This window comes from Helobdella robusta (genome assembly GCF_000326865.2).
Source record: "Helobdella robusta unplaced genomic scaffold HELROscaffold_24, whole genome shotgun sequence".
In the NCBI taxonomy this organism is placed as follows: Eukaryota; Metazoa; Annelida; class Clitellata; order Rhynchobdellida; family Glossiphoniidae; genus Helobdella; species Helobdella robusta.
This window is the reverse complement of record NW_008704261.1, coordinates 552271-566845: the sequence shown is the minus strand read 5'-3', so window position 1 is coordinate 566845 and position 14575 is coordinate 552271. Positions and strand designations below refer to the sequence as shown.

Sequence of the window (14575 nt, the reverse complement as noted above, 5' to 3'; positions counted from 1 at the left end):
AAATTGAGTGCCACTGAACTATAAATCAGTTGATCAGAGGGAAGTTTGTGAATGAAATCCTAAGAAATCAAACTTGAAGTGTAAGTGTATGTACGTCTATGAACCATCAATAGATAGTGTAATACTAGCTTTTATATGGTATTTTTTTTATTATTCTTTAAAAAATCGAAATCTGACAATGGCAGAATCTGTTAACAACATGCAAGGCAATGTTATAAAATGACAACGCCTATTACCCTATAATATTATATATTATATTATAACGAAGAATTAATAATGGAGTATGAATATTATTGTTATTATGCTTAACTATTTAACAATGTATTGTTATTACGTTATTATTATGTTGTTATTTGTTATTTAGTGTTATTATATAAAATCTGGTTTATTATTTGTTATTATTTGTAATTATTATTAATGTTATTGAGGGAGAAATCATCTTTGAGTTTTATCAAAATACGCACTGGTTGTTCGGTCTAGTTAGGATATGTGTGTATGTTTGTTTGTGTGTGTGTGTATGTTTGTTTGTGTGTGTATGTGTGTGTGTGTGTGTGTGTGTGTGTGTGTGTGTGTGTGTGTGTGTGTGTGTGTGTGTCTATGAGTGAGTGTGTTTGCATTTTGTGTATGTGTGTTTATATGTTTGTGTATGTGTGTGTGTGTGTGTGTGTGTGTTTGGATGACTAATGTGTGTGTGTGTGTTTGAAATTTGTAGATGTGTGTTTGGTATGGTGTTTGGATGAAGTGTATGTTTGTGTGTGTTTGCGTGAGAGGATATGTGTGTGTGTTTGGAATCCCTCGGGTCGGTTTTGTGACTAAATAAATAAATATAAATGTGCGTTAGTGTGTGTATGTATGTGTGTGCTTGTGTGTGTGTGCGGTTTTTGCCATGTTAAATATTTCTAACTCACCAAACATATAAACCACAAAACCACAATGCAGGCCGAAATTGAATGTAAGTAGACAAAAAACATTTTTTCATGGAGGAATGCGAGTGGGAACTTCTGAAATCCGATGATTAGTTTATGGTGTATCGTTTTAAATCGTCTAATAATATCAATGAAAAGACTAAATAAAGTAATAATTATATTTTGTTATAATTTATAATATGATATAATTATATTAATCACCAATTACATGTTAAATCAGAATAAACTAAATTATTTCAATTGTGAAATATAAAAAAATCCGAAATTGGTTAACATTGGTTATTTATAATAAGAATAATAATAATGATGAAAATAATTATAAATAGCAATAATAATAAAAGGAAGAGTATTAATAACAATAGGAATAATAATAAGAGGAAGAATATAAATAATAATAAATGAATAACCTGCTGCTATATGCAAACATTCATTTTCCATTATCAGTTTGTAAAAATGCACTGGCATTTCTCGTGATAAGGAAAACTGGCATTTGTGTGTATGTACAACGAGCCACACTTTTTCAATCCCATTCATAATTTTTATTATTCATTTGTTTATTTATTTGTTCGTTCGTTCGTTCGTTTGTTTATTTGCTTGTTCGTTCGTTTATTCCATTAAAAATAACATGATAATCTTCATTTATTTGTTTATTTGTTATGATTAAAATAAAAGGAATAATATATTATTTATAAAATAGATATTATATTATTAATTATATTTATAATAATAATAATATCGGAAATAAAATAATGTAAAATAATGATAAAAATTAAATAATGGGAAATAAAAAAATAAAATTATGTTGAAATAATGAGTAGATATGAGAAATTAGTCGATGGAATTCCACGAATGTAATCATCATATTCGTGGATAGCTTCAATTTCTTATTCGTTTCGTCACGCTTAGTGCAGTGTTAGCGGAAAAAATTATGACTTTTTTATATTCCGCCTCTCTCTTTCTCTCTCTCTCTCTCTCTCTGTATATCACTCTCTCTCTTTCTCTCTTTTTTTCACTTTCTCTCATTATAATTTTATCTTTTTATCTTTTACTTATTTGTCCTTTCTTTGGTTATATTTATATATCACTCTCTCTCTCCTTTCTCTCTCTCCTTCTCTCATTAAGAAAATTGTTAATCGTTGATGTTCATGGTGAAGCTTATAGGCCATATTTCGATTTTACTCATCATCAGTGCTTATTTATGGCATATTTCAAGGTTTTACAATTCTCTGTGTGTGCAAAATGCTTTTATTCTTCTTTGTCCTGTCCGTTTATGATATTTTTGTTTTGTTAATTCTCTTTGCCTTTGTCGTCATGCCAATATATTCGGATCTATGGTGCCCACACTCACCAATATAACATTTAAACAAATATATTAGATGGCTATGATCCATTATCGATTCTGGTTTACTAGTGCAGTCGTTTTTCATCACCATAGATGACGTTCTTTGGTTGGAGTAGCTTATTCGTAGTTTAATACTATCGTTTTTCCTTCTAATGTATTCGTTCAAATGTAATATGGATGAGTGTGAGCACCATAATTCTAAATATACTGGTATGACGACGACCAAATTATCGAGAAGACTCACGATGCACTTACAAACTGGCGCTATAAAGAATCACATGAAAGAGAAATACAAAACTAAAATTACTAGACAAATCTTGGACCGCAATGTTGAAATCTTACATTACAATAACAACCATTATAATTTACGACTAGCGGAATCAATACTCATAGAACAAAGACATCCGATAATAAATATTCAATAACGGGAAATTGGAATTCTTCTCACTAATAAATTTAGAAACAGAGGAATCATCGATAATGACGACACGTAAAAGTGTTATATCGTACAAAGTTGAAGATCCTTATAACTAATTAAATGAGCGTTAAGTATTCAAATTAAACAAACAAAGAATTAACATTGTAGAGACAGAGACACAGTATATAGTATTATATATATTTGAGCATCTGGCCACATACACAACGTATCCATTCAAAAACCAAAAATGGTATAGGAATACCGAAAAAAGCTTTTTTGTTCTATCATGCATAAAATAAACAAAAATTTCGGTTTTGAACTCAAGAAACTTGAGAATGATTTACGATCAAGTTAACTAACGCTGAACATGCTGTGATTTTCATCAATATTATATATATATATATATGTGTGTGTGTGTGTGTGTGTGTGTGTGTGTATAATAAAAATTGTATATATATCCATAGAGATATATAACAGACAAAAAGCTGGCGTGTGTTAAGAACGCACTTTATCAGTCCGCATTTTTTTTAGTTCGTTTGTCAGTTCGCTGTTTGTTCGTTCGTTCATTCACAAATCTCAAGATGGATGGTTTTATAAATTTCTGCGTTCAATATTTTGTTAGCCTAAAAGCGTTCTTTCTATTTTACTAAAAAGAAGAACAAAATTTTCTACTGAATTATGTTAACTGGGATTATTATTATTTTTATTATAGCAAAGTTGGAAACATTTATTAAACATGTAAATATTAACAAACAAGGTATATCATGATATAACGTACTAACAATAAACTTATAAAAATTTCAACATTTTTTACTAATGAATTTTTATTGTTTTATTTTTCAAATAAAATTCTGCCGCCTAGCCACCGAACATATAGGACTAGTGACTGAACCTTGGAATTAATGCGTTGTTTTGTTTTAACTTAAGCCCCAACAACCAAAAATTGATAGGGCAGTTATATAATGATTTTTTAAATAATGAATTAAATAAGATAGATAATAGTAATTATTGTAAAAATAATGGTTATTTTTAAAAAATCGTGAAATGAAGTTAATATTAGTGAAAGAAGCACTCTGAAAACAAACAAAAATATGAAAAGTTCAAATTCCATTTCAAGAAATCGACCCGAACTGCCAAAACTGTTGATGAAAAACTTTGCAGACAAACAACTTTCAGAAATTGAGAATTCCGATGGGAAAACCTTCGATGTACAGTGTTACATCCACAACCACAACAACTACGACGACCACAACCACAACAATCACAACCACAAAAAAGACGACGTCGAGACAACATCCAGTAACAACAACCTAGTGGCAATTGATAATTCGGATGAAGGTTTCATCGGCAGATGGCATCAGTGTTTCAGTAAGAAGAATTTGTCATCTTTTGACGATTGCGAAGTCTATTCCGAGGGTGGAAATGCTTGCTCCATGAAGCGATCAAACAATGGAAGAAGCTTAAGAGAATCTGACATTCAGAGGTTTAACACCAGTAGCATGTTTTACATTCCTGTTAATTTGAATAAGTCCCAGTTTGCTTTATCGGAAAATGAATCTGCCGCTAATTTTAATTTTCGTTACGGAAAAAAGTTGAAAACTTGCCGTGTATTGCCACTACATTATGCCGAAAAAATTTCAAAAAATTCTGAAATAACCGAAGGTATAAGTTTTAGGCAAAATTCTTTCTTTGAAAATACATCAAACCAAACGAATTCAAATAACGATTCCAATGTTGACTCCATGAAATTTTCACCCAACAAAACTCCATCAATTTTGTCGTTACTGCCTGCCACTGAACAAAAACACGCTTCCTATAATCCGAAATACAGAAAATTGAAAAGATCCAAAAGTGACGTTCCTTGCCCCATGAAGTCTTTTTGTTTGAGGAGACCCAAAACTATTGATAAGTTTGTAGAAATTGCTAGACAATCAAACAACGGATTGAATGAAATCAACACAACCGAATATCTCACAATTGACAAAAAAGTTGACTGCTCAGATGAACAATTCACGGTAAAAAGCAAATTTAATAACATAAATCACATCAAGTTTGCCACCAGACCAAAGAGTTTTTTTGTAGAATTAAACGAAAACAACAAATTGTCTTTTAAAAATTGCTCAAACGTTGAAGAACAAAAACAAAATTCAAAAATAGTGGATCATTGAGATCATTAAATTGTTTGGTCAATGCATCTGCAAGTTCCGAAAATTATTTTCAGATACTTCCTCATAAAGATTTATATTTTATAAAAAATATTACAAATCACAAAATCCAACCACACCACAACTTTAATTTCAACAAAACTGAAGCTGAAAATCTACAAAATGACACACTCCAATCAGGGGATGACAAAAAGAATTTTTACAACTTCAGCCAATGTGGTCAATTTTCTTCAAATTCTCACAATCAAAAAAGCACTGACTATGTTTCTAACGTTAAAAATTTAGATCTAAAGTGTCAAAATAATTTGAATGAACTGTTATCGTTGAAACAGCAGTTTCTAAACAGCAAAGGTTTATGGAAGAAAGTCGATTCTTCAGATTTCTTAAGATCAAATGTCAATTTTTCAGATCTGGACGTTGGGAGTAAGTCTGAAGAGAGTGATACAAATGTACCTTATCGAAGCTTCAGCGTTTCGAGAAACGAATCAATGAGTCCGTGTGCAATGCATGATCAAAATCTCATCCAAAATGCCACCTCAGCTGATCATCAACAAATTCAAAATTTAAAAATCGGAAAAAGGATTGGTGATGATGCTACAAAAAACAAAGAAAACAGTATTATTAAAAGTGCAACCAATAGTGAGAAAAGTTTGAAAAGCAATTCCCAACTTGACACGGAGAAAAATTCCTCTTCGAGTAAGAAAGAGAAAAAGAAATCGAACAAACGTGCCGTGGCTTTCGTTAAGAACGTGCCAGCGTTTTTGATCGGCTTGAAAAAATCTCTGCCGACGCAATCTTCAAATGACAACAGCAACTCCAGCAAAATCTTCCCAAACAACGTCAGCAAAATTCTCTCAAGCAACTCCGACAAGATCCTCCCAAGCAACAACATCAAAAGCACCTCTCATGCACGTAAAAGTGATGATGACAGGAAAAAATCGAATTATGAATTTGATGGTAAAAATGCGCATGACATCAACACTCCAAGTCGAGACCAAACCAACCAATCATCCGTGACATCATCTCCCAGTTTTCTGAAAGACAACATCAACAATTGTAATAATAAAGATGATAGTAATACCAACACAACAGACAACAACCAGGGTGGAAGCATTCCAACACCTTCAACTTTAACCAACAGCTCCATTCCAATAAATGAATGCACACCACCGAGGTCACTTCCAGCTCATGCTGAGATGTCAAGCGGTGACGGAAACTACGTACAGGATGCAAAATCATACTTGAGGAAAGGGAGGAGTGGTCGGACGTCTTTTGCCCCGTCCCTCGAAACATCTTTAACCAACGTTTCTTTGTTTTCACTCAGCTCTCAAGGGACGGTTGGCTTGATGTTTTTTATAATTCAACTTTTTTTTTACTCTCATACGAATTTTTTATTTGCCGTAAAAACTTTTGAGCTGAAATGAAAATTAACGCGAGCAATCGGCAGATGGAGATGAGGCGAGCTTGAAAGAGCAAATCATATTACGTCCTAAATAATGATAAAATAAAGCAAATTCAAAGTTAATATTTTCATTTAAAGTTATTCATCACTAAGTTAGTCTGCACGTAAAATATACCAAAATTATTTATAAGTTTTTATGAACTTTAAAATGTAAATGCGACCTGAAACGTATTCATCAAGAAATCACTCCGGCCAGTTTTCATTAAGTTGGATTTTCACGAGTAAATTACCGCATTTAAAAATATTCTTTGGCATTTGGTCATAAAATTTTTACACAAACAAGTCATTCTAATGTGTTTACGTGAATAAATAATTAAATTTTAAAATGATATATATAGCAATCAGTGGTGGCAAAAAAATAATTTTCTAGAAAAAACTCCAAGAAGTTGAACCTAGTAAAAAGCGGCATTATTTTTCCCTTAGCCTAATATAAAGAAAAAAAAACAAGGAACTGTAGCAATTTTATCCCAAATGTTTGCAGGGTAAGAGAGACCACATCCTGAAGGAGCTGCTGACTACTGAAAAGCAGTACGTGGAGACTCTTCGTATGCTGGTTGAGGTCTGTTTTGCTTGGCTGCTACATAAGTGTGTCGTTATGGAAATATTTAAAAAAATTTTTTTTAGCAAATTTGATTGTTAATAAAATTATACAAATGTATATGATTGGTTGATTGATTGGTTGATCGATTGATCGATTGATTGATTGATATGATCATTAGTTATGATTAACCGATATGATTGCTAATAAAATTATACAAACACAATCAAACAAACAACAAACAAACAAGCCAGGAAAACAATCAATCAATCAGACAAACAAACAGACAAACAAACGAAAGCTTTTAAGACGTATTTATTAGTTAAAAAGATTATTTTCAGATTTGATCATTAATAAAATCTCCCAATGTTACGGAACATAATGTTTAGATGGATTTGACTTATTTCACAAACATGTTTATATTTTTTAAACTTTAAATTGCATTATACAATTGTATATAAGAAGATAATACATTGTATAGTTCCCAGCCAGCAACACTAAAAAATTTACCAGAGATACATGATACCCCTAAAGACCCACCAAACAATAGATAGTGCTCAGACAGATGATATATTTTACAAGATTAACGAAATTTACATGCATCACGCTACGTTCATCACATTCCTTGCAAAGGTTTTCATCAAATAGATATTTTTGTTTATTAATTTATTGGTCAATTATTATTTATCAGATATTTTTTTTATCAATTTGAACTTTCATTAGTTTGTTCATTTTTTGTTCTTCTGTTCGCTTGTTCGTTCTTTCGTTTGTTTGCTTGCTTGTTTGTTCCTTCATTCGTTCATTTGTTTGTTTGTTTGTTTATGCCGGCAGAAAAATTATTTTTCAAAAAAATTCAAAAATTATTACAAATGCAAATGAGTTGTGAGAAGAATAGATTGATAAATTTATTTGAAATGTCTTGTCTTTCACAGGTTTTAAAGAGTTGGGATAGCCAATCAACTATCGGAGATATAGTTCTTAAACATGTATGTGTGTGTGTGTGTGTGTGTGATCGGAATTGTGGTGTGTGTTTTACTCGTTCGGTGTGTGTTGGGTTATGCGTTGTTGTGTGTTGTGCCGTATGTATCTATCACATATTCGCAAATGAGTTGCTTTATCACCGTTCGTAACCAATAGCAACAGATTGACTTGAAACATTTCTAGTTTTACCTAATAAGTACCTGAGAGAATTCATTCAAGATGTACCAAGCCTGATATCCTGATTTCTGATAGACTCCAAATCATAAACTCAAATTAAAAATCAAGTTATAACTCCGTCAGCAACAATCACATACAAACATAGCTACAATAGTTTTTAATTTGTTCTATATTGCCGATGTAAAATGTACCGTTACATATTTGCTGTGCTAGGCATTTAGTGTTCGTTCCTATGAGAACTTTAAACAGTGCAATCTATTCCATATTTTTTCCCATTACTTAAGCTGCCAGGCAAACATTTATGAATTTTTTAAATTGACGCTATGTTTAAAATAATTTTTAAATCTTTTTAATTTATGAAATAATTTCAGTTCACGAAAGAGTCAGTCGTGCAGTGTTACGCCTCATTCATTGAACATTTTGAAACTGCCGAGAAGGTGTCTGGCTTGCTCTTTTGTTTTTTATTTATTTAGTTTTTTTTTATTTTGTTTTCTGCCACACATATACACAACACACACAAACACACACATACACGCACATACACACATACACGCACACACACACACATACACACGAAACGGCACTGCATTTTTTCTGCGCCATCCACTTTTCACCACCCTACTTACTTAAAAATTAAAGTGAACGCGAAAGCAACTCGTCATACGAAGAACACACCTATAATCTTCGAGTTTGGAACCAACTGTGTTTGAACCTGGTTACTGCGCACTGACTACCGTTTGAGTAAACTCGTCAACAAAATTACAATGTTCGCTAATATGATTTTTTCTTTGTTTAATGCTACAAAGTTGTCAACGTTGAATGATCATTACCTCCATTGGCAGGTTCTTAATGAAGTCATGAATAAGTCGTCGTTCCAAAAATTTGTTGAGGTTTCTTATATTTTTCTGACTTGATTAAACGCGAATATTTTGTAAAAATTCTAATGTCATGGAAAAAATATATTCTTATCATTTTCGTTACCATCATCTTAATCATCAGCATCATAAAATTTGATCATCTTATCATCACTTACCTTAACAAATTAAGCAATGCCAGAGAGAAACGAAACTGAAACTTCCTCTGAAAGCTCAGCTGATCAAACCAGCTCAAAGAATTCCCAGATACGAACTAATTTTGAAAGTAGGTCGTTTCAGATATCTATCATCATATCTAGGTCAAATGATTATCTTTAATATCTTTTTTTAATTATATGTTTTTTGAAAATTTCTAAAAGCGTTTTTAACTTATGAAACAGAGTTGGACAAAATAATTTGGCCCCAGCGTTCAGTCCAACTCTCATTAACGCAGATTAAAGACAATAAATAATAGCAGTTAAAAATGAATGAATGTAGTTAATGTTAACAATCGCGACGACGTGGACAGCGTTTGCTGGAGAACACCGCGGCGGACCACCCCGACCACCCCCTCTTGCAGCAGGCCGGGCAGGCCGTGCACAACCTCCTCGTCAGGATCAACACCTTCAACAAGGTCAACGACAAAAATGTGAGTGACGAGGAGGAAGATGGAGCAGCAGCTTCAGCAGGAATTCTGAAGAAATTGGAACTACTGCTGACGACTGATGTATGTTTTTTTAAGATGTGCAATTGTTATTTACCATCATCGTTTACTTGTATTTTTGATGATGAATTCTGAGAGAGAAAGAGAGAGAGAGGAGAGAGAGAAAAAAAGAAAGATAGAGAGAGAGAGAGAGTGAAAGTGAGTTCAACAGATTTCCAAATTATAAAATTCCCGTCATGTCTCTGTGCACAATCGTTTAAAGCTTGTATCGGATGTTCAGCCGAAATATGGTTAACATGTTCCTTGGCTTTCTTTTGTTGACGAAATCTACACCTGCTTTTAACATCTGTATTAGAAACGTGTCTTTAATCTTGAGCTGCCATAAGGAAATTTTCTGCTCTGTCTTAAAGTTTAAAACTAACCGTCGTTGTTGTTGCTGTTGTAGTTGATGTTGTTGTTGTTGATGCTGTTGTTGCTGTTGTAGTTGATGTTGTTGTTGTTGATGCTGTTGTTGCTATTGTAGTTGATGTTGTTGTTGTTGATGCTGTTGTTGCTGTTGTAGTTGCTGTCGTTGTTGTTGTTGTCGTTGATGTTTTTGTTGTTGTCTTTAATGTTATTAATTAATTTACAATGTAATTTTTTCTTCCATATGGTAAAGATAATGGACGTCATTAAACAGCCAAACTCATGAATAAAAATGATTTGTTGGAATGCTGTTGTTGATGTTGTTGTTACCGTTCGGGATGTCATTGTTGATGTTTTTGTCGTTGTTAATGTTGTTGTTGTTGTTGAAAATGGCAACACTTGTGTATTACATCATTATCTTGCAGTTGGTCAGTCCCGGGCGTGTGTACGTGAGGAATGACTGCGTCATCGTGGATACAGACTCGAATGTTGACAACAATAAATTTGCGAACATCAACAACAACAACAACGTCAACAAAAACATCAACACCAACAACGTCAAAATCAACAACATCGATAGCATTAACAATGATAATAATAGCTTTGACATGATTAGCAACAACAAAAATATTAGCAACAATTACAATAACAACAATTACAACAACTACAATTACAACAACTACAATTACAACAACTACAATTACAACAACAACAATTACAACAACAACAACAATGACATCACGAACGGTAAAAACAACAACAACGGCATTCCAACAAATCATTTTTATTCAAGAGTTTGGCTGTTTAATGACATCATCATCTTTACTATATTAAAGAAAAGGTTACATTGTAACTTAATTAACAACATTAAAGACAACAACAAAAACATCAACAACACCAACAACAGCAACAACGACAGCAACTACAATAACAACAACAGCAACAAAAACAACAACAACATCAACAACAACAACATCGATAACAACATCAACCAAAGCTCCTTTTCAATCTTAATGTTAGTTGGTTTGAATCAAAATCCCTAAGTTGTTGTGATTATTATTACTTCTGCGGCTAAAGATTATTATTGCTATTACTGTTAATAATGTTAATTGTAACTAATTATTGTTGTTGATGTTGTTGTTGGTGTAGAAATACCTTTATCAACTAACGAATTTGTTCATTGTTGTTAAAAAATAGGTAAAATTTTCCAATTTTTCTGGTTGTGTGTAAGCTTAAAATTTATTTCTTCAATGAATATTAACGTATATTTAACCGTTACATGATGTTCGTTCGTTAAATAACTAAGGATGAAGATGTTTACTAATGAATAAAATATTATTTTAGTGGCTTTTAACCAAAATATTATCAATATTTTTAATCACAAATGTTTTTGTTATAATTATCAATAATTTTTTTTTTCAAATTTTTCGGAAATTATATTTTTTATTTACAAATCGCAGGCAATCGGCGAACGGTAAGAAGGAGTTGGAAAAAAAGCTGGACGACGAGGAAGAACATGTTTGGCTGAACGTTCATCTCTCCAATGTTCACATTATTAAATGTTTGTTCGTGTTCATTTGTTTATTCACGCTGTTGTTTGCCCGTTCGTTTCGTCTGTTCATACTGTTAAATGTTTGTCCGTGTTCGTTTGTTTATCGAATTGTTCAACATGTGTTCGTGTTCGTCTGTTCTTCAAATTATTAAATGGTTGTTCGTGTTCGACTGTTCACATTTTATTAAAGTATGTTTAATTTTTGTTGGATCAATTTGAATAATTTGCGTTACACACTCGCCAACATTGCTTTAAAATGTTATCGTTATTTATTATTTCTTTAAAAAAATATTTGTTAACCCTGAAATTTGTAACTCCTGAAATAAAATTAATTAAATTATTATATGAATTTAAATGCTCGGCATAGAACTAAATAACAAATGGATAATAAAAATTATTTGCAGACGCCTCAAACGAAAGAACAAAGAATAAAAAAACGGTGCAAAAAGATTTGGAATGCGACATCCACACTGTCAATGAAATCATCAAATTATCGTCCACCCTTAAATGTCCCCACGATGTTAGCTGGATACTTATTTGTCTCATCTGCCATCATCATAGTCATCATCTTCATCATCATCAAAATTATTATTTTTATCATCATCACCACTACCATAACCGTCGCAATCATCTTCATAATCATCGTTAATCGCAACCACCATCGTCATGGTCATCATCTAAAACAACCGTCGTCATCATCGTCATTATCTTTTAAACCACCATCATCATTTCACTCACAGACAATAGAGAAAGCACTGGTGGACCTAAGGGAAGAGATAAGCCGGAATATTATTGACACAAAAATCTACACTCCCCCTCACGGCGTATCACCACCTCTCACATTACCACCACCTCTCACATTACCACCACCTCTCACTTTACCCACACCTCTCACTTTACCACCACCACCTCTCACTTTACCATTATCTTCGCCATCTCCATCATCTTCATCAACACCATCACAATCAACCGCGAATAAACATCACCGAAATCAACAATGTCTAAAATTGCTGATCAAAATAGGGCGAGTGGTTTTTTTTATGTTTTTCTAGATTAAGATATATTGTTCATTTTATTTCCTTAACAAAACAAGAATTATTTTTAAAAAATTAAAAAGAATGGCGACAACGTTCTTACCAATATTTTATTTTTATTTTCGGGCTTAGCCGCTTGTTCATTCAAAAAAAAAAAAAAATTCTGAGTCCGAAAGATTCAAAATAAGATTCGAAAGTATCTATGTCGGTCGGCATATCTTGGAAATTATTAATGACATTTTTTAAATTATTTTATTGTTTTTTGGTAATAAAATGAGTAATAGCCTCTCACTACCAAATACAAACAGAAATGAATCTCGCGAAGTGAAAATGTTGTTTCCGTCGGCACAGCACCAGATGAACTGGGAACTTATATTTCGACATTATCAACAATTGAACAACTGAACTGTTGCGATCATGATAGTAAATGCTGAAGATATTTTACGTTCATTTTTCGCCTAATCTCCAAAATGTTCACGCGGCAATTTATTTTCAAACGTTAAAGTGTTGTTTCTGAATGGATAAATATGAATTTAGTTTAGATAGTAGGTAAACATTAAGTACGCATCTAATGTTATATTTATATGTACCTTATATGTTTTCTTAGAATAATAAATTTCTAACATTTTTTGATCTGTGTATCTAGACGTACATCCATAAATATAAGAAAGATTTATTAATATCAACAGTTTGTTCATACATCTATTTATTAATTTATTTATTTATAACAACGTTTTGTTGAAATTGATATATAGCTCTTGAACTGTAAGTTAACCTTAAAGCATTACATAATCACGAAAAATTACCCACAATCAATATTTTTTTGTCGCTTGGTGCCTCCTTGTAAGTGTATAAAGAATGTCATTTACTTAAAATGCATGTAAAATTTATATAGGGAAAGTTAAAAAAAAAGTCAGTTAAAATATATTAGGAAAGAAAATGGCACGAACAACTAGACGAGCAGTTGAGTTAAAAGCAATAAAATAATACCGGGTTGAAATACTCATGTTACATATGAAAAAATTGTAAAGTTTAACATGAAAAATACATGTTTAAAAAAATTTACAATAATTTTTAGTTACATAATAGACCGGAAGATAGAGAACATACTATCAACATGATATCAGCATATATCAAAGATATCAACATGATAACAACACATATCAAAATATCAACGTGATATCAATATATATCAAAAATATCAATGTGATATCAATATATATCAAAGATATCAACGTAATATCAACATATGCATATATCAAAGATATCAACGAGATATCCACACATATCAAAGGTATCAACATATATCAAAGATGTCAACGTAATCAAAATATATCAAAGATATCGACAAGGGTATCGACATTCTACGTAGCTAACTTCAACTGCGTCTAATTTAAATGAACCAAGATGGCGCTGAAAATGGCTGTACACGACAGTGAGTTTTATTTCAGTTTTCACCACTTCATGCAATTATACGTTGAATTTTTGAAATAATCTTCGTTTAATTTAAACTTAAAATAATTTCTCTAGTTTGCTCTGTGCTACACAGCGTACATTACTTGCTTTAATCATATAATATTTGTACTGTTATTATATCACACAAACAACAGACAGCACAATTCAATTTCACCAAAAAATCAAATGATATGAGAAGGACAAGCCACTAAAATCTAATCTAACATTCTAATGAGCATAATTCAGTCAAGTCAGTCACCATAAAACTCAACTTCCCTATATGAGTCTGAGAATATAGAATAATTTTTAAAATTTGCACGTTCATTTATAAGTCTCAATCTAAATTATTTCCTAAGTATTTATCAGATATATTAATTGAACCTAAACGCTCCGGTTTACGATCGTCTTCTTTTTCTCGCTTTTTCTTAACTCGTGTTAAACACTCTTGCCAAATCTGCTTTTGCTTTTTCTGGTCCTTTTCTCTGGAACTCTCTACCTACTTCTCTGACTACTTCTCCATCACTTGCGAAGTTCAGAGCGGATCTCAAGACCCATCTGGGCAAAATCCTAGGACAGTGCCTACCATGCAATTGAAAACACAT

General features: G+C 32.1%; 1 protein-coding gene across 1 annotated transcript; it reads left to right on the top strand.

Annotated features, from left to right (window-relative positions):
• Positions 1 to 3777: 3777 nt before the first annotated feature.
• On the top strand, positions 3778 to 12536 carry HELRODRAFT_172557 (hypothetical protein; the record flags this gene model as incomplete). The annotated part of the gene is made up of 13 exons (XM_009019229.1): positions 3778 to 4756; positions 4999 to 6188; positions 6795 to 6872; positions 7365 to 7484; positions 7784 to 7837; positions 8381 to 8446; positions 9057 to 9149; positions 9393 to 9590; positions 10358 to 10773; positions 10840 to 10947; positions 11393 to 11493; positions 11889 to 12004; positions 12225 to 12536. 13 exons carry the CDS (start codon positions 3778 to 3780, stop codon positions 12534 to 12536), a joined length of 3831 nt encoding a protein of 1276 aa, XP_009017477.1.
• Positions 12537 to 14575: the final 2039 nt, after the last annotated feature.